The following is a 27,482-nucleotide window of genomic DNA, read 5'->3' on the forward strand; positions in this document are numbered from 1 at the left end:
CCATCTTTGGCTCGATCTGATATTTGATCTCAGCCAGTTACCTTCCAGTGGATTTCTCAGCATGCACTAGATGCTTTCTCCCCAGCTGGTACCTTTCCCTGAGCCACCCAAAACCGTACTCTAACCACACTGTTACTACCACTGCAGAGCAAACAGGAGTTCCCTAAATAAAAGCAAAATACTACATATACTGGAAATCTGAAATAAAAACAGAAAATGTTGGATAAATTCAGCAGGTCTGGCAGCACCTGTGGAGAGAAACAGAGTACCCTAAGTTCAGTCTCCTTAGGAAACACTGCAAGACTGCTATCGGAGAGCTTAGACTTCTCTTTCTGACATACACGCTCTGAACTACTACTTTGTCTTTCCCTGTGTCTCTGTGTGTCATTGGTCCTCTATCACAAATGATTTGTGATGCTGTCTCAACTTGAAACTTTGGTTGGTGGTGGTGTATAGTTTTTGGAATGGTGAGAGGAGTCACACAAAATCCCCAGTGAAAATAATCAGCCCAGAAGTTGTATAACAATTACTAAAAACTACTTATTAAACTAAAAAGACAAATACATACAACTCTAAGACAATGAAATATATGAATTGCTAAACACACACAACTTATGCAGAAATTTAGTTCTAAAATCTATATTCCTGTGATCTCCTTGAGACTTTCCCATTCCCAAACAACATTGAAATATAATAAATCTATTGTCAAATCCAGCTTATAGTTACCCCACTATATATGATGTGGATGATCGAGTCTGGGAAATGTTGTTGTTTGGTCCAGCAAAGATATTTAAAGTGCCTTTGAGAAGGTTCCTACATTATCTTGGTGCTAAGAATGGATTTTAGATGTTCTCGGGCTGTAAGCTGTAAAACTGGCCTCTCCAGCTCTTAGATATTACAATGCCTTCTTCGTCATTAGATGCTAAACTCACTTCCCAGCTGTGAGATATTAAAATTGCCCTGCCTGTTTCTGCAGGTTCTGGGAATTATATCCTGTTTCCTCTTTAATTCCTGCCTCTCTGTATTTGGGCTGTCTGCATCTCTCATATTCTGTGACTCCCAAAATTTGCATCTGTATGCCTCCCCTGATCTGTTAGCATCTAGGCTGTTTCCTGATGGTAGCTATTTACACCTGATTCTGTCCGAATGCTGGTTAATCTCATTACTGGAAAAGGTCACACTTCATCCATCCCCTTTGAATGCTGGCTACTGTTGTCATTAGGCAGATCCATGACATGGGACAACAGCACAGTTTTTTTACTTTGTGTTATTTCCCGAAATCACGAAACTAATAACCTGATTGTAACCCATATGCTTTACTCCAAGTATTCTAAAACCTAATCAAAAATACATGGATGCAAACAAATCTAGAAAACCATACCTTTTGCCAGGAGGTCCCCCCAGCACCAAGCTCACAAAAAAATTTAGTTAATCTGAAACTATGTTGCATCTTTCTTAACACACAAATGCAAATATCATTTAAACTTTAATTTCTACATGGTTCCTAACAGTATCAGCATTTGAGTGCTGTGGGGTGCCTGATTTATTAAAGGAGCTGTGTGTGGATTCTGTAGGATATTCTATGGGAAAGAGAGAAAACTTGTGAACAGAGAGCGACGCAGAATTCAAATATTTAATGAGTATTCAATGTATTCTCTCCACAGATGCTGTCAGACTTGCTGAGTTTCTCCAGCATTTTGCTTCAAATTCCAGCATTGGCTGCATTTTGCCTTTATTCAATATACTTCCTTTGAGTTTCTCCCAATTTCATATCACTTGTTCCGTGTGCATTATTTGAAACCTAGCCAATTCAAGCAATTACACAGACTTGCCCCAAGTGCAAGGCTCAACATTGCTCTTGTTACAACTGTGCTTGTGATTTGAGTAAATCATTATGAAATTGACATGTATCTAGTGTGTCAGGCAGGACCAGCTTTCCTGGTGGACTATTTGACCTCCAGTGTGGCAGGGGTCATAGATATTGAATCCATCCCCTTCTCACCCAACATCCACACGCTGCAGCAAAGACTGCTCACTGTAGTCAAAAGTTGATTTATTTTTGCCCTTCCATAGCCAATTCTAATATTGCACCAGAACTGCGGGTAAGGTCACCTAACTCAACACAGAGCAGAGATCAATCCTGGGGCCTTCTGAAGTCTGTGTGATCCTGCACCACATCAAAAGGGGATCATCATCCAAAGTGTTTTCTAATAAGGGATCTACTTCACTGCCCTCTGACCTCAACCAAATCTAATTACAGGTGGCAATCAAGCAGATGAACCTGCAGCAACAACCCAAGAAGGAGCTGATTATAAATGAAATCCTTGTCATGAGGGAAAATAAAAATGCAAATATTGTGAATTATTTAGACAGGTGAGTCTTTATAAGCGTACAGCTTATCAACTCAATGTAATCCCTAGAGATTTCATCACATGAGCTCTCTCCTCCAGTGGTCAAACAACCTTCTTCCCTTCCTCCATTTCCATTATAATAAATGGATGTGTTCAAAGATATTGAGAAGTCGTTTTGTTTTATGATGTTCCTCACACAGCAATGTCTAGATTATTCTTTAATTCTTAGGGACCCTAGGACAATTGTGAAGCTTTGACAACCTTCTGCAAGACTTGGTTCACATCTGAGAAATTTTTTTTCCTTCATTCTTTCCCGAGATTCGAGCCTCGCAGGCTAGGCCTGCATTTGTTACCCACCCCTAATTGCTCTCGAGAAGCTGTCGGTGAGCTTGCCTCCTTGAACCACTGCAGTCCATGTGGTGTAGGTATCGGTAGTCCTATCCACAATCTGGTTAGGAAGGAATTTCCAGGATTTTGATCCAGTGCCAATGGAGGAGATTATGGCCCAGGACTTTCCATCCTGCTGAAAATTGTTGAGCTTTTTGCTGGTTCGCCAAATTGGAAAATTCCAGCTGTGGTTTCATCCCGGTGTGCGGTTTGGAGGAGAGTTTGTATGTGGTGATAGAAGAGAACTTGGACTGGTGTTACTTTTATGGTCTTGCATGTATCTGAAAGAAAACAGAAATAACTTCAGGATTAAATCATTTCTGATACTCTGCAGAGGTGGCTTAAGAGGAACGATGAGGACCTCACAAAAAGTTTGAGGCAGAGTAAATGCACAGAAATACTCTTTTTTTTAAAAAAAATTCATTCATGGGGTATGGGTGTTGCTGGCTGGCCAGCATTTATTGCCCATCCCTAGTTGCCCTTGTTCAGAGCACAGTTGCAAGTCGACCACATTGCTGTGGCGCTGGAGTCACATGTAGGCCAGACCAGGGAAGACAGATTTCCTTCCCTAAAGGAAGAACATTGGTGAACCAGATGGGGTTTTCTAACAATTGACAATGGCTTCATCATCACCAGTAGATACTTAATTCTGGATATTTTTTATTAACTCCAAATTTAACCATCTGCCGTGGCAGGATTCAAACCTGGGTCAGTCGAACATTAGCTGAGTTTCTGTATTAATAGAACAGCAATAATGCTATTAGGCGATCACCTCCCCAGATTTTATTCATATAAACATTGGTCAGCCCATTGCCAAATATGTGGGTATCTATAAGGGTGAAACACCACCTTCAGAAACTTCCAATCTCATCCATGGCCAGGACTCTCCAGTGCCGCTGCAGTTAATGAAGTTTTGGCTGAGCGCCAAATTCTCCATCCTCTCTGGCATGCGGTAACGGATGAGATTGGAAAATGTTTCAGATGTACCTGTGTCTGAAGTCCACTTACTACTTAAATGAGTATTGAGTGGCTAAAGATGTTTGATAGCAGTAGATCTGCATTTCCTATTTCCTGAAAGGATATGAAACTAGTAAATGCACACTAGTTCCTGTTATCAGCCTGATCCTGACGGATACATAAATATTCCTAAAAAGAGGCTCGGGTACAATCCTTGCATTCCTGATGGGCAAAGCAATGAGCTGGTCATTGTCTGGGTCAGATTGCTCTTCAATTATTACTATTCTCCATTGTGTTCCTCTGTTTAAGAAGGGCAGAAGAGACAACCCAGTAAATTACTGGCCTGTGAGCCTTACATCAGTGGTGGGGAAATTACTGGAGAAGTTTCTTGTACCCACATTTGGAAGAGAATAGACTTATTAATGATCAGCAGCATAGTTTTGTGAAGGGGAGGTCATGTCTCTCAAATTTGATTTGAGTTATTTGAGGAAGTGACAAGAAAAATTGGCCAGGGCAGGGTAGTGGATGTTGTATACGTGGACTTTTGTAAAGCCCTCGATAAGGTTCCTCATGGCAGGCTGATACAGAAGGTGAAGTTACATGGGATCTGAGGAGAGCTGGTAAGATGGATACAAAACTGGCTTGAGCATAGAAAGCAGAGAGTAAAAGTGGAAGGATACTTGTCGAACCGGTGGTTTGTGACAAGCAGAGTTCCACAAGAATCAGTGCTGGGGCCTCTGTTTGTAATACATATAAATGATTTGGAGGCAAATGGAGGTGATCTGATAAATTTGTAGATGTTACGAAAATTGGGGGAGTAGCCGATAGTGAGGAGGATTGTCAGAGGATACAGCAGGATATGAATCGGCTGGAGACCTGGGCTGAAAGATGGCAAATGGAATTTAAACATGACAAATGTGAGGTGATGCGATTTGGAAGGTCTACTGCAGAAAGAAAATATACAGTAAATGGTAGCACCCTTAGAAATATTAGCACAAAGGGATCGAGGCATGTAGATCCGCAGTTCCCTGAAGGTGGCAACTTACATGGACAAGGTGATCAAGAAGGCGTATGGCATGCTGGCCTTCATCGGTCGGGGCGTTGAGTACAGGAATTGGAAAATCATGTTGCAGCTGTATAAGGCTTTGATTAGGCCGCATTTGGAGTGTTGGGTACAATTCTGGTCACCACACTACTGGAAAGATAATGATGCATTGCAAAGGGTGCGGAAGAGATTTACCAGGATGTTGCCTGGTTTGGAGGATATGGACTGGGAAGGAAGGTTGGACAAACTTGGATTGTTTTCACTGGAGCGGCAGAAGATGAGGGGGAAACCAGATAGAGGATTACAAGATTATGATAGGTTTGGATTGAGTGGATATTCAGAGTCTTTTTCCCAGGATCAAAGAGTCAATTACTTGGGGACATAGGTTGAAAGTGAGGGGGAAAGTTTTTGAAAGAGACGTCAGGGGCAAGTTTTTCAGAGTGTGGGGAATGCCTGGAATGCGTTGCCGGAGGATGTGGTGGAAGCAGATTCAATAACAACATCCATGAGGCATCTGGATAGATACATGAATAGGCAGGGAATAGAGGCAAGAAAATATTAGATTGGGGAGGCATCTGTGTCAGCACAGACTGATGGGCCAAAGGGCCTGTTCCTGTGCTGTACTCTATTTTTTGAAGGGGGAGGTAAATACCAAAAACCTTGTGTGCATCATGCTCCAATTGTTGACCCTGAGATGGGGGCCTCACGTCTGCCGATGGCTGGGGGGGAATTTAATGGCCTTTCTCCTGATGTTTTTGGAGGTTGGAAGGGCATTTAATCAGGTGGGAGCAAGGCAGCGCGTGAGAGTCCTATCGCCTTCCCACCTTCACCAGAACCACGTCCAGGCGGGAAAGCTGAACTTCCTGCCCCGCCGCCAGTTGAGGCCCTCGAGCAGGGCTGTCGCCGTGCGAGCACCTTAAAGCCCCCTGAAGTGGGGGCCAGCGGGTCTCCATCAAAGGCACTCGATGCCTGATTGATGAACACATTGGGAAGAAGATGTTCATTAACTCCTGCCTTTGCTGCCCAGCTGCTTACTCCCCCCAGCCCCTCCCGACATGACTTGTCTCTAGTCTGGGTTGCTCCTCGGCCCTGAGCCTCTGGTGGCAGGCGTTCCGTCGATAGCCACTGTGTATCTAGTGATGCCGGTGAGCAAAAAGGCTGCCGGCTCTTGGGTGGGATTTCCATCTCTGGGATCCTTGATCATGGGGAAGGCACTTCACTGAAATCCTTTGGGCCTCCCCAAAGGAGGCAGAACAGCGCATTTGGCAACTCTGCTGATGGCAGGTAGGAGCCCTGACCCCTCCATAGGTTCCCCTCTATTGTGATCGTTTTCAGCTCCACATTCATAGGATCAGCGAATCATAGAATCCCTACACTGCTGAAAGAGGCCATTCAGCCCATTGAGTCTGCACTGACAACAAGCCCACCCTGACGCCACCTCCGCAACCCCAACTACTTACCCTGCTAGTACCCCTGACACTAATAGTTTGGTCAATCAACCTAACCCGTATATAAGAACATAAGAACATAAGAAATAGGAGCAGGAGTAGGCCATCTAGCCCTTCGAGCCTGCCCCGCCATTCAATAAGATCATGGCTGATCTGTCATGGCTCAGTTCCACATTCCCGCCCTCTCCCCATAACCCTTAATCCCCTCTCTTATCAAAAACCCATCAACCCGCGTCTTAAAAATATTTAGCGAGGCAGCCTCCACCACTTCAACGGGCAGAGAATTCCAGAGATTCACCACCCTTTGAGGGAAGAAGTTCCTCTTCAACTCTATTCTAAACTGCCCCCCCCTTTATCTTGAGGCTGTGCCCCCTAGTCCTACTATCCTTTCTGAGCGGGAAGAGTCTCTCCACCTTGGAGTGTGGGAGGAAACCGGAGCACCCGGGGGAAACCCATACAGAGACAGGGAGAATATGCAAACTACACACAGACAATGATCCAAAGCCAGAATTGAACCTGGGTCCCTGGTGCTGTGAGGTAGCAGTGCTGACCACTGTTGCTTGAATGCCTTTTCAATATGGAGACAGAATGATGAATCTCGTTACTACTTGTGCTTTGTTTCTGAGGTCAGGTGACCCTGTGATAAGTTAGAATTCATTTTTAGATAAATGTCTTTTAGTGGTAAACCGAGTTTCTTACTATTTTTCTCTGTATGTCAGTTATCTTGTAGGGGATGAACTCTGGGTAGTTATGGAATATCTGGCTGGAGGTTCCTTGACAGATGTTGTCACAGAGACCTGTATGGATGAAGGTCAGATAGCAGCAGTGTGCCGGGAGGTAAGTGCTATTCAGTGCGTGGCATTTTGCAGTAAGCATTTAGCAACTTAGCTGCAGGGGAGGCACTGAGTATTATACAGTTCACAAAAATGTGTTGCATTGAACTGAGTCCATCACAATTGAGAAAAAGGCAACTCACCAGATACCTGGAGCTCCTGTCTGCTAATATACACCAGCAATAAAGTATCTTACATTTACCCAGCTTTCTCGTGCGAAGGAGACTCTGCTGTGTGGGCTGGATTTGATGCCCCCTTCCCCCAGAGATGGGAGATGGATGGAAGAGTCTTTATTCAAGAAATTTGCGGGGTGGAGAGTCCGTCAGCTCTTCCTGATTAAATCAGGGGCAGGGAAGGTCGAGCACAGCGTTCTTGCCCCAAAGCCAATTCAGACACATAAGGTCATCATCAATAGGCGAGAATGGCGGGGGTGGGGGTGCTGGTGGTTATACGACATGAGCAGGCTACCATATACGCCCTGTCTACACACTCGGGGAGTGCAGGGCGGGTGCTCCCAATCGAACACCCTGTTTCCCATGGAAGGCCGCCGCTGAAATCTCTCCCACCCCTCGAAATCCATCCCCCCCACCACCACCACCAGGCAGGGCGGGTGTGCCTGACCCTGGTGTGGCCACCCCACTACCTCTCCACCACGCCTGTTGTCTTTGCCGCTGACCTGTTGCACTTACAGCAGTGGCCACCAATCCCAATGGCGCTGCTGGGATTGGAGAGCCACCGGCAGAAGGCGGCTAAGTGCCTGAATGAAGCGGTCCAGAAATGACCAACGGAGCTGCCTCCATTTGATGTGCATGCTGTTACAGAAGAACATCATAAATACAGAGTGAGAGAAGGTGGTTAAACCCACGTCACCCTGAATCCAAATGTTTATTTGATATTCCCTCGTAGACCAACAGTTAACTGTTTACTTTTGGAAGCACTGTTTAGTTTCAGCTTTTAATTTTTCAAATAAGCACCCACCAAGTTTTTAGCTTTCTCCTTTGGGCTGTGACTGCCTTTGCAGTAAAACCCAGATAAAGGCCACAGAATTCGATTTAATGAGAGTCAGGAGGCAGTGGAAATGACCAATGGGGTTGGTAATATGCTGAGATGGAATAGAATTGCTTGGAGTAAGTGAAATTAATTATGCAGTGTGACCCTTGGTGCTTTGTGGAGTTGTTGAGTGTAATGAGAATATTTTTAACCAGCGTGTTTGAGTGAGCATGACAGCTTCGGTGACATGTAAGCAAGCGAGCTTTCCGAAAAGCACAGTTGCCCCGGAGGCTATTTAATGTAATTTATTTTTCTAAATCTTCAAACTGATCCACAACAACAGCTTAAATTTATAGAGCATCTTTAGTTTAATAAAACATTTCAAGGCCTTCACCGCAGCGTTATGAAGCAAGGTTTTGACACTGAAACACGGTTAAGGAGATGTTAGTGCGGTTGATTCAGATAATTCACTGGCGCAGTGGTTAGCACTGCTGCCTCGCAGCGTCAGAGACCCAGGTTCGATTCCTGGCTTGGGTCACTGTCTGTGTGGAGTCTGCAGATTCTCCCCGTGTCTGTGTGGGTTTCATAGAACACTACAGCACAAACAGGTCCTTCGGCCCACAAGTTGCGCCAATCATATCCATACCTACCAGGCCATAGAACTATCTGTAACCCCCAATCCCATTAAATCCCATGTACTCATCCAGAAGTCTTTTAGAAGACCCCAGCGAGTTCACCTCTACCACCACCGACGGCAGCCGATTCCACTCACTCACCACCCTCTGAGTGAAAAACGTACCCCTGACATCTCCTCTGTACTTGCTCCGCAGCACCTTAAACCTGTGTCCTCTCGTAGTGACCATTTCAACCCTGGGAAATAACTTCCGAGAATCCACCTTATCTAAACCTCTCAACATCTTATAAACCTCTATCAGTCTGAAAGACGTACTGGTTAGATGCATTGGCCGTGCTGAATTCTCCCGCAGTGTACCCAAACAGGCACTGGAGTGTGGCAACTAGGGGATTTTCACAGTAACTTCATTGCAGTATTAATGTGAGCTTACTTGTGATGTTAAATAAACTTAAAACTTAAGTTTAAGTATAGCTCGGAAGAAATGGGAATCCTCTAAATCACCTGAGGGTAAGGAGTGGCGTGTTGTTAGGTTGAGGGAGCTCGGTCTTTTCTCCCTGGAGAGACAAAGGTTGAGAGGCGACCTGATAGAGGTTTATAAAATGTTGAGAGGAATAGATAGGGTGGATTCTCAGAGGCTATTTCCCAGGGCTGAAATGGTCGCTACGAGAGGACACAGATTTAAGGTGCTGGGGAGCAAGTACAGAGGTGATGTTAGGGGTAAGTTTTTCACTCAGAGGGTGGTGAGTGAGTGGAATCGGCTGCCATCGGTGGTGGTGGAGGCGAACTCGCTGGGGTCTTTTAAGAGGCTTCTGGATGAGTACACGGGATTTAATGGGATTGAGGGTTATAGATAGGCCTGGTAGGTAGGGATATGATCAGTGCAACTTGTGGGCCGAAGGGCCTGTTTGTGCTGTAGTGTTCTATGTTCTATGTTTGGACCCACTTTTGAGTAGTGGCGATGGAGACCTCACCATTGTTTGCCATTCCACTGGCAAAAAGCTATGGGTTCCAGAGGGCCACAACTTCATGCGTCACTGCTGCCCATCCTCTGGAGGTGTTTAGGTGTAATTTCTCGAAGGGAGCCTCCATTTTGAGGCATCCTTGTTGCCTCTATCTGATATCGTGGGCTGCCACCCACCCACAGCCTCGGTTACTTGGATTGGTCCTCCTACTTGCACAGCCCTCCCTGTCCATAATTGGTCAAAGGTTTGGAAAGTAGCCCCTTAATTAGCCGCCTCCAGGAAGATTTGCCCGTGTGGGTGACTCTGAGCCATCAGGATCGGAACCCAGCAACGGGCCTTAAAGCAGTAAAATTTCATCAGTTACTGTTGAGTGAAGAATGTGGCGATGATTTGTATTATTAACTGCATCAGAAATGCTGCAGAGATAAAGACCCCAATTAAAAGATGATCTACCGTTTATTTTGGTAGAACATGTCTGTATCTTTCATACAAATATTTAAGACGAAAGCCATTGTGCAGCCTAATCTTGAAGGATATTCCTATAAAGATTTTAAAAAGCTCGTAGCTGGAATATTGCAGCTTGTGTCTGGTTGTAATAGAACATAAGAACATAAGAAATAGGAGCAGGAGTAGCCCATCTGGCCCCTCGAGCCTGCCCCGCCATTCAATAAGATCATGGCTGATCTGTCGTGTCTCAGTTCCACATTCCCGCCCTCTCCCCATAACCCTTAATCCCCTCGCTTATCAAAAACCCATCAACCTGCGTCTTAAAAATATTTAGCGAGGCAGCCTCCACCACTTCAACGGGCAGAGAATTCCAGAGATTCACCACCCTTTGAGTGAAGAAGTTCCTCCTCAACTCCGATCTAAACTGCACCCTCCCCCCCACTTATCTTGAGGCTGTGCCCTCTAGTCCTGCTGTCCTTTCTAAGCAACCTGGGTTCAATGCTGACCGAGGGTCACTGTCTGTGTGGAGTTTGCACATTCTCCCTTGTCTGCATGGATTTCTTCCGGGTGCTCTGCTTTCCTCCTTGATGAGCCGAATGGCCTCTTTCTGTTGGGATTCTTTTTTTTAATGATTCCTCCTGTGCTGCCTTTTAACAACTCCTTTCCCTTGAGGTTCCAGCTCCTCCGCTACCACCTTTGAAAGTTTGCCCATTCTTTAGTTACTCATGACCCGTAACCCTGAACATGGGACTGTTCATCTGAGAGTTCAGGAGAAACTCGCAAAGGTTGTGAAGAGCCAGGAACGATGCACTTTTTTAAAAAAAAAAGAAGCTCAAATCTTGAACCAAGCTTTTTTTTTTGGCTCTGAGTTGTGGGGTCCGGACAGAGCTGATAGGGAGAAACTGTTCCCACTCGTGGAAGGATTGCGGATGAGAGGGCGCAGATTTGAAATGATGAATGTTCCTGAGGCCCTGCTGCCTTATTCAAGCTGCTTAATCTGGAAGAGTTTTGATTTGTACTGTGGCAGATCTTGAATGCAGTGATAATGAACAGCTACTAAAATAGGCTGCCTTTGAATGAGCCTGCACAGAGCCCTACTATGTTTGGCTACACGCACAAACAGGACTGACCTTACAGTGACGTGAGATTAATTAACGCAGCAATTGAATCTGATCTGTCTGAAGTGTACAGTGACATGCAATTTAAAGAGACTGTCGACGTTACATAAATCCAAGCAGAGAGGTTTAAGTTGCCAGTCAGTCAGTCACACATACCACCTTGCAGCACTGCATTTTTATGGGAACCATTCTAAAAAGATACAATCAATATTCAGTCTCCAGACAGGAAGCATGAACTTGTTATCTCGTACATGCTGAGCGCAGGGGATTCTTTCTGTTCTGTTCGTGCGTTTTTAGATGCAGGAAGGGCCAGGAACAATGCACTTGAGCTTTCTCAGCTCCGAGTTGAGGGGTCTGGACAGAACAGAGAGGGTGAAACTAGTCCCACTCATGAAAGGATTGCGAATGAGGGAGCACAGATTGAAAATAATTAGCAAAAGAAGAAATAGCAACATTTTCACGCAGTGAGCGGTTAGGGCCTGGAATGCACTGTCTTGGAGTGCGGTGGAGATGGATTCAATCATGCTTTTCACAAAAGAATTAGACTGTTACCTGAAGAGGAAGATTGCGCAATGTTAGGGCGGAAAGTGGAACTGAGCCACGACAGATCAGCCATGATCTTATTGAATGGCGGGGTAGGCTCGAGGGGCTAGATGGCCTACTCCTGCCCCTATTTCTTATGTTCTTATTGTGTTCTTATGGGAGGGGGAATGGCTGTAAGTGAAATGCTCACTCGGAGAGCCAGCAGAGAGACAATGGGACGAATGGCCTCCTTCTGTGCTTTAACAATTCTGCCGTTGTATGCAGTTTGTACTGCATTTATTACTATTTCAAGAAGTGTGGGCGTTGCTGGCAAGACCAGCATTTATTGCCGTTGAGAAGGTGATAATGAGTGGATTCTTGAATACATTTCCGTGACTCGCCAAGCCATTCCAGAGCAGTTCAGAATCCATCACATTATTGTGCATTTGAAGCCACATGTAGGCCAGACCAGAGAAAGATGGCAGATTTCCTCTCCCAAATGCACCTAATGGGTTTTTTTTTTGCAACAATTCTAGTCACCCTTAACTGACATGTTTTTAAAATGTCAGATTTGAGTTATGATGTGGAGATGCCAGTGTTGGACTGGGTAAACACAGTAAGGAGTCTCACAACACCAGGTTAAAGTCCAACAGGTTTATTTGGTAGCAAAAGCCACTAGCTTTCGGAGCGCTGCCCCTTCATCAGGTGAGTGGGATTTCAGTTCACAAACAGGGCATATAAAGACACAAACTCAATTTTCAAAATACTGGTCAGAATGCAAGATTTTAAAAGTAATCAAGTCTCAAAGGTAAAGACAATGTGAGTGGAGAGAACGTTAAGCACAGGTTAAAGAGATGTGTATTGTCTCTAGACAGGACAGTTAGAGATTTTGCAAGCCCAGGCAAGTCGTGGGGTTACAAATAGTGTGACATGAACCCAAGATCCCGGTTCAGGCTGTCCTCGTGTGTGGAACTTGGCTATCAGTCTCTGCTCAGCGACTCTGCGCTGTTCTGTGTTGTGAAGGCCGCCTTGGAGAATGTTTACCCGAAGATCAGAGGCCGAATGCCTGTGACCGCTGAAGTGTTCCCCAACAGGAAGAGAACAGTCTTGCCTGGTGATTGTCGAGTGATGTTCATTCCTCTGTTATCGTAGCGTCTGCATGGTCTCCCCAATGTACCATGCCATGGGACATCCTTTCCTGCAGCATATCAGGTAGACATTATTGGCCGAGTTGCAAGAGTATGTACCGTGTACCTGGTGGATGGTATTCTCGCATGAGATGATGGCACCCATGTCGATGATCCGGCATGTCTTGCAGAGGTTGCTGTGGCAGGGTTGTGTGGTGTCGTGGTCACTATTCCCCTGAAGGCTGGGTAGTTTGCTGCGGATAATGGTCTGTTTGAGATTATGTGGTTGTTTGCAGGCAAGAAGTGGGGGTGTGGGGATGGCCCTGGCGAGATGTTCATCTTCATCAATGACATGTTGAAGGTTCCGGAGAAGATGTCATAACTTCTCTGCTCCGGGGAAGTACTGGACGACGAAGCGTACTCTGCCCACTGTGTCCCGTGTTTGTCTTCTGAGGACGTCAGTGCAGTTTTTTGCTGTGGCGCGTCGGAACTGTCGATCGATGAGTCGAGCGCCATATCCTGTTCTTATGAGGGCATCTTTCAGCATCTGTAGATATTTGCTGAGATCCTCCTCCTCTGAACAGATCCTGTGTATACGGAGGGCTTTTCCATCGGGGTGGCTTTTTTAACGTGTTTAGGTTGGAAGCTGGAGAAGTGGAGCATCGTGAGGTTATCTGTGGGCCTGCGGTACAGTGAGGTGCTGAGGTGACCATCCTTGATGGAGGTGCGTGTGTCCAAGAATGCAACTGATTCCGGAGAGTAGTCCATGATGAGTCTGATGGTGACATGGAACTTGTGAATGTCATCATATAGTTGTTTCAGTGATTGTTCACCATGAGCCCAAAGGAAGAAAATGCCATCGATGTATCTAGTGTATAGCATCAGTTGAAGATCCTATGCAGTGAAGAAGTTTTGTTTGAACCAGTACATGAAGATGTTGGCATATTGAGGGGCACATTTGGCCCCAAATTTGGGACTCATGGTTCATGTCACATTATCTGTAACCCCCATGACTTGCCTGGGCTTGCAAAATCTCACTATCTGTCCTGTCTGGAGACAATACACCTCTTTAACCTGTGCTTAACGCTCTCTCCACTCACATTGTCTGTACCTTTGAGACTTGATTACCTGTAAAGACTCACGTTCCAACCATTATTTTGTAAATTGTGCTTGTGTCTTTATATGCCCTGTTTGTGAATGGAACTCCCACTCACCTGACGAAGGGGCAGCAAGTGCTCCAAAAGCTACTGGATTTTGCTACAAAATAAACCTATTGGATTTTAACCTAGTGTTGTGAGACTTCTTACCAGATTTGAGTTATACAGGGTTGTAGAGTGATCAAAGCACAGAAGGAAGCTATTTAGTTGACCATGTCTATGCCAAGTCTGCGTGGAGCAATCTAGTCATTCCCTATTCCCTAGCTCTATCCCTGTGACCCTTTAAAGTTTCCTGCAAACCTCCTTCCAATTTCCTTTTGAAATGATTGAACATTTGCAATTCCACCACCCTCACAGACAGCGAGTTTCAGTGCTGTGTAGTCCATGTATCATCAGCTAATGGAAAAAAACTATTCTTCGTTTTGTTTCCTCTTTCTGAACCTATCAAAATCACGTATATCTCTATTGAATCTCCCCTCAATCTCCTTTTCTCCAAGGAGAACAACCCCAGTTTCTCCACATCAACCGTGTGGCTAAAATTCCTCATCCCCGAATCAATTCTGGTAAATCTCGTCTGCATCCTCTCAAGGATCTTTACATCTTTCCCAAAACGTAGTGACCAGAACAGGAAGCAATCCTCTAGCTGGGGCTGAACCAGAGTTTTATAAAGTTTCAGCATAACTTCCCCCCTTTTTTGACTCTTTATGAAGCCTAAGGTGCTATCAGCATTTCTCACACTCTCTTAATATGTCCTGCTACTTTGAAAGGTCTATGTGCGCATAACATCAGGTCTGATTGTCCCTGTGCATTCTTTAGAATTGTGCCATTAAGTCTAAGTTCTGCACAATCTCACATTTCTCTGTATTGAATTCCATCTACACATTCTGTTAGCCTATGTCCCACTGAAATCGATTTGTATCATTATTGCTGTTTGCCACTCCTCCAAGTTTGTTATTATCACCAAATTTTGCTCCGTACTCTGATGTCTGTTTATTTATTAGTCACAAGCATTAACACTGCAATGAAGTTACTGTGAATATCTCCTAGTTGCCACACTCTGGTGCCTGTTCGGGTACACTGGGGGAGAATTTAGCATGGCCAGCGCACCTTAACCAGCACATCTCTCAGACTATGGGAGGGGACTGGAGCATCCGAAGGAAACCCATGCAGACACGGGGAGAACGTGCAGACTCCACACAGACAGCGACCCAAGCCAGGAAATTGAACCTGGGTCCCTGGCGCTGTGAGGCGGCAGTGCTCACCACTGTGCTGCCCATACAAATCCATATCAAAGATGTAATGAGCCTAGCACCAAGTTTAGAGATCTATGATCGACCAATCTGAAAAATAACCACTTACCACCACTTGCTGCTCTCTATCTTTAGGCCAGTGTTTTATCCAAGCTGATACTGACCCTTCAGCTTGGGGGTTTTGTTAAGTAGCCTTTTGTGTTCCTCACAAGATGCAGGTGGAATGTTTTGGCCATTCACGCCATCGTGCTTTTCCCATCCCGCTGCAGTGAAGGGAGATTTGGCTTGTCGCCAAATTCTCCATCTTCGCTGCAGCAGGAGCGTGGCGTGAATGGGCGATAAGATCGCGCCCACAGTGTGTTTTATTAATTTACAGAATAGCAGAGTGCAATCACGCAGCAACCGGCGAGAGTAGACATTGAAAAGTATTCTCATTTTGTGCCGTCTCATTTTGTGTGCGGAGCTTGTGAGCAATTGTTTCTTCCCCGGAAGAGCAGTGGGATCAGTTTGAGATTTGGCACCACCTTGTGGCTAAAGGATGACTAATCCGATAAATGGGAGAAGGAATAAAGAAAACATCTTGGAATACAAAATGCCCTGTTGGCTGGGATGCGGTGAGCAAGAGTGAGGGAGGTGGTGCGGAAAAGACATGGGGAATAATTCCTTTTTAACCATTTGCTGTTTGATTTTTCATAATTGCAATTCCTCAGGATTCCCACAACCCAGCAGTTGTCTCATTTTGAAGGACCACAGCCCTTATCAGAGCACAGCCAGGGAACTGTTGTCCGTCAGTTTCAGTTCCAAAGGTTTTACGTACAAGTAACGTGGTGACATTTCAAATTGAATTGTAACATTCTGTCAGTAAAGACCAGACAGTTGTATTCCTTTTTAAGAAATCAGTATAAGTGGCAATGTGATGATTCACTTCTCATGGTCAGTTTGAGGAGAGAAATGGATCCCAACACAAAATGGTCCAAGAAATCCACACTTCCTGGGCCAGAATTTTATGTTCCCTTTCCAGTAGGTTTTTAGGTGGCAGAGGAAGGGGGAAATTTGAAACCACAGGATTTCCTCGCCTGCCTTGGCCACACAGCAGCTTTGCTACAGGGCGGGCATGGCCTTGGATGGGGAGTCCACCTTTGTCCGTTTCAGGCCTTGCATTGGCCACTTAACCGGTCGTCCGATATAGAAGCAGGGAGGTTGTTTGTACTGGCAGATGAAACCAGAACTAGGGGACATGGTCTCAAAACAAGAGGGAGCAGATTTAGGACTGAGTTGAGGAGGAACTTCTTCACCCAATGGGTTGTGAATCTGTGGAATTCCCTGCCCAGTGAAGCAGTTGAGGCTTCCTCACTGTTTTTAAGGCAAGGATAGATAAAGTTTTGAACAGTAAAGGAACTAAGGGTTATGGTGAGCGGGCGGGTAAGTGGAGCTGAGTCCATGAAAAGATCAGCCATGGTCTTATTGAATGGTGGGGCAGGCTCAAGGGGACAGATGGTTTACTCTTCCTAGATGTGTTCTTATGATATATTCAGGCCCTGGATTCCCAAACATAAGCCCACCCCCATGCTTTTAGAATAAAATACCAGAAAATGCAAGGATTGATGAAGATCTTTTTTCCATAATTTACATCGCTCCTTACATACCTCAGCAGCAACCCCTCACCCCTGAGCTTTCAGAGCTGCAGACTCTGGATAAGTAGCAACAGGAAAATAATTGGACTATGGTCCCACAGGTAGTCAATTAGGAGGTTGGCTGTGGTAATGTTGCCTGTTGCCAACAGGTGCAGACTCAGGACCTGCTTTCCCTGTGACGCTGTAAAAGTTAACCCAGTGTTTCAGCTCGATAATCTTTTATCAGAACGATGCTTCTGAAATAGTATCTGAACCCTGTGCGGATCATAATTAAACTGGCTTAAACAAAACCTGTTCTGTGTGAAGGAATGTTAACAGGAAAGAACTCTTAATGTGACAATGATGTTTTTTTTTCCCCCCAATAGTGTTTACAAGCCCTGGAATTCCTTCACTCCAATCAGGTCATCCACAGAGATATAAAGAGTGACAACATACTCCTGGGAATGGATGGATCAGTTAAATTAAGTATGTGAAAAAGGGAGCAGTCTATTGCATGTTTATCATTAGAATGGTTACAGCACAGGAGACCATTCAGCCTGCTGTGTCTGTGCTGATCCTCTGAAGGAACACAGTGCCACTCTCCTGCCTTGTCCCACGAGTCCTGCACAATATCTCCCTTCAAAGAATGATCCAACTCCCTTTTGAGAGTCTCGAGTGAAGCTGCCCCTCCCACACTGCCAGGCGGCACATAAGAACATAAGAACATAAGAAATAGGAGCAGGAGTAGGCCATCTGGCCCTTCGAGCCTGCCCCGCCATTCAATAAGATCATGGCTGATCTGTCGTGGCTCAGTTCCACTTTCCCGCCCTCTCCCCATAACCCTTAATCCCCTCTCTTATCAAAAACCCATCAACCCGCTTCTTAAAAATATTTAGCGAGGCAGCCTCCACCACTTCAACGGGCAGAGAATTCCAGAGATTCACCACCCTTTGAGTGAAGAAGTTCCTCCTCAACTCCGTTCTGAACCGCCCCCCCTTTATCTTGAGGCTGTGCCCCCTAGTCCTACTGTCTTTTTTGAGCGGGAAGAGTCTTTCCACCTCTATCCTATCCATCCCATTCATCATCTTATACGTCTCAATGAGATCTCCCCTCATTCTTCTAAACTCTAACGAGTACAAGCCTAGTTTATTCAGCCTCTCCTCATAGCTCAACCCCCTCAACTCCGGTATCAGCCTAGTAAACCTCCTCTGCACTCCCTCCAGGGCCAAAATATCCTTGCGCAGGTGCGGCGCCCAAAACTGAACACAGTACTCCAGCTGCGGCCTCACCAATGCCCTATACAGCTGCAGCAAGACCTCCCTACTTTTATATTCAATCCCCCTCGCTATGAAGGCCAGCATCCCATTCGCCTTCCTGACCACCTGCTGCACTTGCAGGCTGGGTTTTTGCGACTCATGCACAAGGACCCCGAGGTCCCTCTGCACCGTCGCCTGCTGCAGTTTTTCGCCACGTAAGTAATAGTCCTTCCTACCATTCTTCCTACCAAAGTGGACCACCTCACACACGTTCCAGCTCTGAACCGTTCGCTGTGTGGGGAATAAAAATGTTCCCCATGTCACCGTTGCTTCTTTTATCTGTGCCCTCTGGTTCTCAATCCTCTCACCAATGGGAACACCTGAAAACTAGACTCTTTTTTTAAAGCTGCTGTGCGTGAATTTTAATTATTAGATGAGTAAAATAACTTAGAACATAGAACATGACAGCACAAACAGGCCCTTCGGCCCACAAGTTGCGCCGATCACATCTATACCTACCAAGCCGGAGAGCTATCTGTAACTCCCAATCCCATTAGATCCCATATACTCATCCAGAAGTCTTTTAAAAGACCCCAGCGAGTTCACCTCTACCACCACCGACGGCAGCCGATTCCACTCACTCACCACCCTCTGAGTGAAAAACTTACCCCTAACATCTCCTCTGTACTTGCTTCCCTGCACCTTAAACCTGTGTCGTCTCGTAGCGACCATTTCAGCCCTGGGAAATAGCCTCCGAGAATCCACCCTATCTATTCCTCTCTCTTCTGTCTTGTTCAGCTAGGTGCTACGTTGATGTAGTGGCGCACTGACTAGTTATCAGCTTCACGCGCCTGTCTTCTCCTGTTCTTCTAATGGTCCATGTGACCCTTGGCCCAAGCCTGAATCACCTGACCCAAAAACCAGCAAGATTTAAAATCTGGCCAGGACTCAGCCCCAAGGTTGTCAGTTTAGGGCATTCTACCTGTCTAGCTGGAATCTGAATAAAACTTTTTTTTAAATTAATTTTATAGGATGGGAACATTCGCTGACTGGGGGCAGCATTTATTGCCCAACCCTAACTTCCCTCCTTTTTCAGAGGGCATTTGAGAGGCAACCACATTGATGTGGGTCTGGAGTCACATGTTGGCCAGACCAGGAAAGGATGGCAGATTTCCTTCCCTAAAGGATATCAGTGAATCAGCTGGGTTTTTCCGACAATTGACCGTGGTTTCATGGTCATCAGTAGATTCTTAATTCCGAATTTGAATTCAGATTTCATCATCTTCTGTAGGGGTTTCGAACCTGAGTCTCTAGAGCAACTGTGTACAAGTGAAATGTTGTTTCCTGGTGTTTAGAAACACAGTAAAAAGCCTGACAACACCAGGTTTAAGTCCAACCAATTTATTTGATAGTAAACTCACAAGCTTTTGAGGTTAAGCTCTTCTTCAGGTGAATGGAGACTCTCCATTAAATGGGTTGAACTTAAACCCGGTGTTGTCAGACTTTTTACTGTGTTTACCCCAGTCCAACACTGGCACCTCCACATCATGTTTAGAAACAAGCCCCTTGAAACAGAATTGATGTCCCATTAGTCCTTTCACTTTTCCATTAAAAATAAACAGCTGGTGGAATGCCCAACATTGAAGAATGCGAGACTAGTTGTCTCTTCCTCTCTGGGTGACCATATACTTTAATTATCAATCCCAAAGATAGAACTGTGTACTGGAGCTGTGAAATAGCTTTTTAGATTCACTCTTTGGGCCAGAAGATCAGAAATATTGGTTTCATATTGGTAATTATGAATTTTTTAAACTTTGCAGCGGATTTTGGATTCTGCGCTCAGATCACACCCGAGCAGAACAAACGGAGCACAATGGTGGGGACGCCATACTGGATGGCACCAGAAGTAGTAACGAGGAAAGCCTATGGCCCTAAAGTGGATATATGGTCATTAGGAATTATGGCAATTGAAATGATTGAAGGAGAACCGCCTTATCTGAATGAAAACCCTCTCAGGGTAAGTTGTTTTCAATTCGTAAGTGTTAGGGTGCTGGATCAGAACCCCACATTACATTAGCATGCCAGACTAGACCCTAACAATTTTTCTATTTTGGTATAAACCTAAGGATCGGATCCTTCACTCCAGGGGCAATTCCACTGACAAATTAGGGATCTTGTAAAATAAAACAAACTTTATTTAATAATAGTTTGAATATTATTTGAATATAACAAACGAAGCAGCTTAACTATTAGCAATTCAACAATGTTTAATATTGAAAGGAAACAACTTGAATTTCTAACTTATCTGTTTCTGTTCCAAATGAGCAACATTCCTCCTACAAGCTTAAAAGCCACTTTAAATACCATTAGCAATCATGAATATACTTGTTAAAATAAGTCTACACAATCTTGAAGCTTTTGAGGAGAGAGAATGAGTTTCAACAGCTTGCAGAAAACCTCTGTTCAAGCAACTCCCAGGTAGAATTGAAAAGCTGTTTTTCTACTAAAGACCTAGCAGCTCCATTTAACCACATTGTCACATGACTCTGCAAATCTAAATCCACCCTGTATTCCTTTAATCAAAATCTCAGGGGACATCTCCAACTATAAACAAAAATCCATTCCTCTATAAACACCACATGGCTAAAATGAGTAATTATTCTGCTCTCCCAGCATCTGAGCTGTATGCCTTCAGACATACTGACTGCCTGTAGCTTCAAGCTGAATTTTAAACATTCCCCTATAGTAAGAAGAAATTATTACAAATATAGTGGCACGCTATCATCATATAGGATTGTGATCAAATGGATGATTGTGTTGAATTGGATTTTCTGTATATGCAGATCAAAACTACTTCCTGCAAGTGATTTTTCAAACTGGAAGAAACATATCAGAGTCTGGCTGATATTTACAGTTGGGACCAAAGTAGAGGCAATTATATTCAGGAAGTCTTTGGTGGACAGTATTTGACAGAGACTAATGCAGCAAACCATTCCGTTAAGCAACAACATGTTTGACATCCTGTAGCTAAGTTAATAGCTTTAATTGGCATTAACATTCAAGATAAGGATGTGTCAGGTCAGAGTGAGGGACCTGAATCATTATAGTGTCTTAATGAAAAGCTCCATAACTGGGAGCTTTCAGTTGTGGATCTGTAACTGGCAATGTGTGCTAAACTCAAACCAGCTGGAAGCAGCATTAGTCAGAGGGTTCCATGGTAACAAATATCCATACAAGAAGCAAAAGAATCATACCTCAAGGGTCAGTTTAATATTGCGAGGAAATGTTTGTTGTTTAGGACCTTTCAGGGTAATTGGTTATATTGTTGGTACTGAGGGGTTGTTCTTCTGTTTTATATTCAATAAATTTCTTTGATCATTTTCTGAACAATTGCTAGATAAATGAACACATATGCTGAGAGAAGTTTACGTGGCAACACTCAAGTGGCCTGAATTTTACCCGAAGGGGTTGTGTGTGTGTGTGTGTGTGTGTGTGTGTGTGTGTGTGTGAGGAAGAATGTTGGTTGTAAAATCAGGAGGCAAGACGCTGGTGAGCAGGGGGGAGGTGGTGGGGTTGGTGGCTTCGCTGTGCCCATCACCTATCTGCTTATGCTCGGATTTTACCGGTGGTGTGTTAGGTGTCAGGTAGCCTGCTCACCCTTTGGCCAATCGAGGTCCTTATCTGGCCAATGAATGGCCAACTTGAGCCCTTCTCTCATCACCGCTGGTATTTTGCTACTGCAAGTTTGAAGGAACCCTCCAGTTTGGACACCATTCTGTTCAACAGAAGACACACAGAAGCTGCAACATCAGCTAGTTAACTGCCTGGCAACCCTAAAAATCTAGTATGGTTTTGTAGGCTGGCAGAAGTGGGCTTGTTCAGCTGGTGAGCTGACTGGCTAGTGGTTTTATATCCACTGTGTAACCTGGGCCATCTTTAGTTTGACCAGTTGATTGAACAAACTTATTCCATGAAAAGGGCTAAGGTTTTGTGTGCATAGTGTTTGATTTATATTGAGCTGAAATGATTATGCAGCATTCCAGCACAATGTATATGTAGCAAGCTAGTTCCAATCACACCATCAAAGTTCAAAAGCAAATTTGAATCAATAAACATTGATTAATAGCAAGCTTAGATTTCAAAGGATTGTGTGAGAGATACTGAGGGAGATAAGAAATTATACAGTCTGAGATCCAGAGAACTATTGAATTTGAGGTTGAGTCTTGATTTCAACACATTAAGGATATAGGACAGAGAAAATCTCAAGTAAGTGTTTGGGACTTGGAAGGAACAGCAAGATTCACAAGAACCAGAATGAACTTTTGAAATGGCCAATTTAATCTGTACAGTCCAGTCTTGTCTTTGCTTGAAGTGTTTCTAACCATCTTCAGTAGAAGTGCGCAGTGGACGATCCATCCCTGGCCGCCTTCTGAGATTCTCAGCATATCACAGATTCCACTTCTTAATCAATTTGATTTTGTTCGACATTATATCAAGAAACAGCTGAGCGCACTAGATGCAGGAAAGTCCATTATCTCCAACATCCTTTCTGCAATGCTGGAGATTTATGCTTCAGAACTAGCTGCACCCTTAGCTAAACCATTGCAGTGTGGTTACAAAACTGACATCTACCTGGTAAGGTGGAAAATTGCCCAGATATGAACTGTCCAAATGAGGTCCGTGACCTTCCAAGCCTTTGTTGCCAGTTTACACACCTCTCATCCCACCTCAATAAAATTGTTAAAATCCAGCCCCACAACTCCCCAGTTCCTCAATGATCGCACCAGCACTAACTGTTAAAAGAATTATCAGATAGTAAGAATTATCAGATAGTAAGAATACCTTGATTCCTGTGGTCATCTTTAATTTTAATTGAATATTTGCATGTCTCTTAAAAGAAAGCTTCCTCTTGTTCTACCAAAGCCTTTTCTGTTGATGGTGCTCTTTGATTGTTAGGCCTTGTACTTGATTGCTACCAACGGGACTCCAGAACTGCAGAACCCAGAGAAACTGTCGGGGGTGTTCAGAGATTTCCTGAATCGCTGCTTGGAGATGGACGTGGAGCGACGGGGCTCAGCCAAGGAACTTCTACAGGTTGTGCAGCAAAACCTTTCTAATACTTCACCCGTTATCTTGCTAGATTTAACACTTGCAGCAAAGTATGTTGGGGGAAAAATGTCACTCTGGTGCAAACTGTTTGGGCAGAGATATATTATTAGCAGAGTAGAGGCAGATTAACTCTCCAGTGTGTACTGTGCAAACCCGAATCTGGGAATGCTTAGCTGGGTGGGTGGTGGTATTCCTTTGTCAGCCAAACATCTGATTTGGGATTCTGGAACTGACTGCGCCAAGATATTGGGTGTGGTTGTCATTTTGAGAAGCTACCTACAGGAGTGCATCCAATTTGCCATACCCCAATGCTGGAACCCACCAGCGTGGGTGACAGCCTCCTTCACACTGTGGGCAGCATCAGGAACAGCCCCCAGTTGTTGCCGTTGCAATAAGTATAACTTTAGTGGAGACATCAGGCTCCGTAAGGTGACTGCCAATGGCGTGTCATCTGCTTGGGAAGACCTGAGCACTGCAATTTGCTGCCAGGAAAGGCCACAAACATTCATATTGCAGAGCTCCTGCTGAGAAGTTGCTTCCTCTCGGTTGTTGGGCTCCTGACACAGTGGGGAGCCCGTGCAGTGTCTGGAAAATTTCAGCCTGCTGCCAGAATAGTGACTGACTGCCCTGTTCAGCACCCTGATTGGATACCTGCTTGCTGACATGACCAGGAGCTGCCTCTGGAAAAGGTTCGGAGGCAGAGATTCCATTGAGAATTTCACCCCCACCGACGTCCGCTGGGCTGGGAGAGTTCAGCCCTACATGCCAGTAATAAACTGACTATATTCTCCCAGCCTGACCTTGCTCATTGCGAATGGCACCAATTACACAAATAGACAAACTTCCTGTTTGAAGGCAGCTCTTGGAACCCTGTAGCTTTTAATTTCATCCGGCAACAGTGAAATATGCATGCTGAGTCTCCATCTGCTGCAGGATTCTGCTGGAACACGTCTCCTTCTTATTAATGTATTTTGCTCTGTTCGGAGAACAGTTGATTTGTTTAAAATGAAGGCCTCTATTCTCTGGCCTCGCCCTGTGGCTGAGATTCTCCAGTCCCGCTGCGGTGAATGGAGTTTTGGCTGAGGGTCAAACTCTCCGTTCTCACTGGCAGCAGTGACGGTGTGAACAAAGCTGGAGAATTCCGGCCTAAGTTTCTTATGCAGTTTAGCTTTTTCGTTGTTTTCTAATTGTCTGCAGTCATTCCACCCTTTTCTTGAGGGATTCAGTCCTCCCCACGTGGACACTGTTGATACGTGAACCTTGACAGTGTGGTTACAATGAGTAAAGTAGGATGTTGATGAAGCTCACAGAGCCTGTTCTCACTATGGGCCAATACTAATTGAGCTTTGCATTCAAGTAGCCATGATGTATTTCCATTCCATTAGCCCGAAACTTCTCTGGAGTTGCTCCTTCTCATAACCATGCTGAAAGGAGGGGGGATAGAAAACCTTATTTATGTCCACAAACAAGGTTCCTACAGCACCCCCTTCAGAGCTAAGGCAGTAGAATGGGATGTGCCCCAAGGCTATTTCAGGTTACTGACACTAATGGACCACCTGAGGTTAAAAACATCTAACATCAGATGAAATTATAGTTTTAAAGTTTATTTATTAGTGTCACAAGTAGGCTTACATTAACACTGCAATGAAGTTACTGAAAAACCCCCCAATTTGGCACATTCTGGTGCCTGGTTGGGTACACTGAAGGAGAATTTAGCATGGCCAATGAACCTAACTAACATGTCTTTCGGACTGTGGGAGGAAACCCTCGCAGACACGGGGAAAATGTGCAAATTCTGTACAGGCAGTGACTCAAACTAGAAATCAAACCCAGGTCCCTGGTGCTTAGGTAAATGTGCCATTGGGATTAAAATGTTTTGAAACATAGGTGATGTCGAAACTATCGAATTGATTTATTCACTGAGATACTCTCTTGTTTCGGTTTCTTTTTAGCGTACTTAGCCCAGTTGTTCGGCCTCACTCTAAAGCAATAGCTTGAGAACCCTGATGCTTACAGTCTCTGTGCAGGTTACCAGTTAGTCGCACTGCCTCTTGACGTTATGTTCTGGTTATCTTCCAGCATCCGTTCTTGAAGTTTGCGAAGCCACTCTCGAGCCTCACCCCTCTGATAATCGCAGCGAAGGAGGCGGTTAAAAACAACCGTTAGAACAAGGGATGGTTTCCATGGTCACCCCTCTCGCCCTCCCTCCTGTCGTTAAAGAGGGGCTAACCAGAGCTGGACAGTGCTTCACCTGGAAAAACCTCGGGCTCTTTCCATTTCGGGACGGAGAAAAGCTAGCACAGCACTGGGGTACTCAATGATGTCTCTTCTCATCTTAACACCTTATTTGGTCCCATCTAAAGTCTTGATACGGCTTGTGGTGTTTGGTTTTTTTTTATATAATTATTCACTTTTCTGCTCCCAACATTAAAAAAAACTCAATTTTTTTAAAAACATTTGGCGGGTGGGAGGGGGGTGTTTCTAAATAGAGAATTTATAAAATATCCAGATTTGAGGAACTCACTGCTGTAAACCAGCATTTGAGAATCAGTTGTGGTGAACAGAAGCAACCCTTCAGGCATTACTGTGATTGTGAAGTGGATGTCTGGGTATTTTAATGTTCCGGTGGGTACTAAACCATGCCATGCTTCCAAAAGAGAGATACTCTGTCAGACTAAATAAAGAGGCCTTAAGTTCTTTGGTATTGCTTTATAACACATTTTACCGTTGTGTGATGAACAAAGTTTCCATTCTTTTATGTGTGCGTGCGTGTGTGTGTGTGTGTGTGTGTGTGTGTGTGTGTGTGTGTGTGTGTGTGTGTGTGTGTGTGTGTATATTTTTTTACAGGTTTCAGGTCTATCTCAATATTTTCTTTAGTATATTCTCTTGATATTTATTGATAACAGAGTTGGAACTGTTGGGTTTTCTGTTGGACGTCTCGATTATTTTTGTTTTCCGAACAATTACAGTATTCCGGAAAAGGTTCCTTTTTTTAATGATGAAAAGCTGTTCGATAAGGGCAGGTTAATTGTAGTGTGGATTGTTGAATTCTTGGAAGTTCATTCCTGGCAAAGAGAAAATCCAGGCGTCCTGACATAATCGCTGTAAGGTGGCTAGGAACCCAAATGTTGGTTGTGTGTTGTCCAAATGGAGAAAGGCCAAATCCTGTTACAATGATTCTGTGGTGGAAATCATTTAGCGAGGAAGCTTCAAAGGATTGGAGTAGACGTAGTGTGTGTGTGTGTGTGTGTGTGTGTGTGTGTGTGTGTGTGTGTGTGTGTACACCCATATATTTATACTATTTGTTTTCTCCTCCGCAGTTCCCTGAGCTATCTTCCCAGGAAACTTGCTTGTAATAATAATGTAACAATAGGAATTGAGAAGAGCAGAAAGCAAGTCAAACACTTTTCCCCTTTTGTGTACCAAATGCCAATGGACAGTCAGGAGTCATCCTTGTTGACTGGCTGACTCTTGCTTGGTAAACAAAAGCTCCAGTTTTTGCACTATCCAAATTGGGGTGAAACACTAGAATCCCATCAGCTTATGAACTTTTAAAACAAAAAGATTCTACTTCTTTCAGGAAAAGAAAACATCACTTGCATGTTCTTTTCAAGAATAAACTGATCTCGAGCCTTTGAACTGTCCACAGGCATTTCAGTTTGTTTTGCACTGAATAACTGCATTGTTTTATCTCTGCCAAAAGCTCTTGCCTTCTCCTAGAGTGAGCTGACCTGTTACGTTAAAAGAAACGCAAGCTCTGCGGGGGTAATGGAAATTAAGATTTACCCCTTTAGTGTAACTTGGACAGCTATTTCCCCCTAAATAGCCTGTTTGGGGTGTGCCTATCCCATGGTGAGGTCACATTGCTCCTGAACCATCATCTAGCCCTCCAGCTGCTAGGCACACACACTGGGCTGATGCGAGATTTCTTTTAAGGCACACGTTTTTTAAGAAACAAGATAGTGTCAATCTCACCTGAGACTGAGCGAAAAGGCTCCAATTGGTTTGCAAACAGACCAAAGACATTGATGCTGACACTGAGGAAAAAAAAATCATGCACTGTGGAGATCCTTTTGTTATTCATTTTTGGCGCACACAGCCTGAGTTTCACTGTTAATTGGTGAAGAGAGGGCTCCAGGGAGGAGTCCTATCACCAGAGACACCACATTATATAGGCAACTACCTTTTTACTGAGATTTAAATAAATACGTAACATTCCACAGAATTGGGCTGGGCAGAATTAGCAGCAATCTCATTACTGGAGCTGTTAAGAGTT

At 44.5% G+C, this 27,482-nt stretch overlaps 1 protein-coding gene across 5 annotated transcripts in view; it reads left to right on the top strand.

The window, feature by feature from the left end:
* LOC145342393 (serine/threonine-protein kinase PAK 3) overlaps positions 1-26,598 on the top strand; it is a 247,444-nt gene extending 220,846 nt beyond the window's left edge. For all 5 annotated transcript variants that reach the window (XM_080187944.1, XM_080187945.1, XM_080187943.1 and 2 more), the window contains 6 exons: positions 2,261-2,373; positions 6,908-7,025; positions 17,228-17,327; positions 19,918-20,114; positions 23,054-23,191; positions 25,286-26,598. In XM_080187944.1, the coding sequence (XP_080044070.1) occupies positions 2,261-2,373; positions 6,908-7,025; positions 17,228-17,327; positions 19,918-20,114; positions 23,054-23,191; positions 25,286-25,372 (753 nt within the window). In that variant the 3' untranslated portion in view covers positions 25,373-26,598. The remainder of the gene's footprint in view (positions 1-2,260; positions 2,374-6,907; positions 7,026-17,227; positions 17,328-19,917; positions 20,115-23,053; positions 23,192-25,285) is intronic.
* Positions 26,599-27,482: the final 884 nt, after the last annotated feature.

Source organism: Carcharhinus amblyrhynchos, chromosome 4, assembly GCF_965287045.1.
Source record: "Carcharhinus amblyrhynchos chromosome 4, sCarAmb.v2.hapA, whole genome shotgun sequence".
In the NCBI taxonomy this organism is placed as follows: domain Eukaryota; kingdom Metazoa; phylum Chordata; class Chondrichthyes; order Carcharhiniformes; family Carcharhinidae; genus Carcharhinus; species Carcharhinus amblyrhynchos.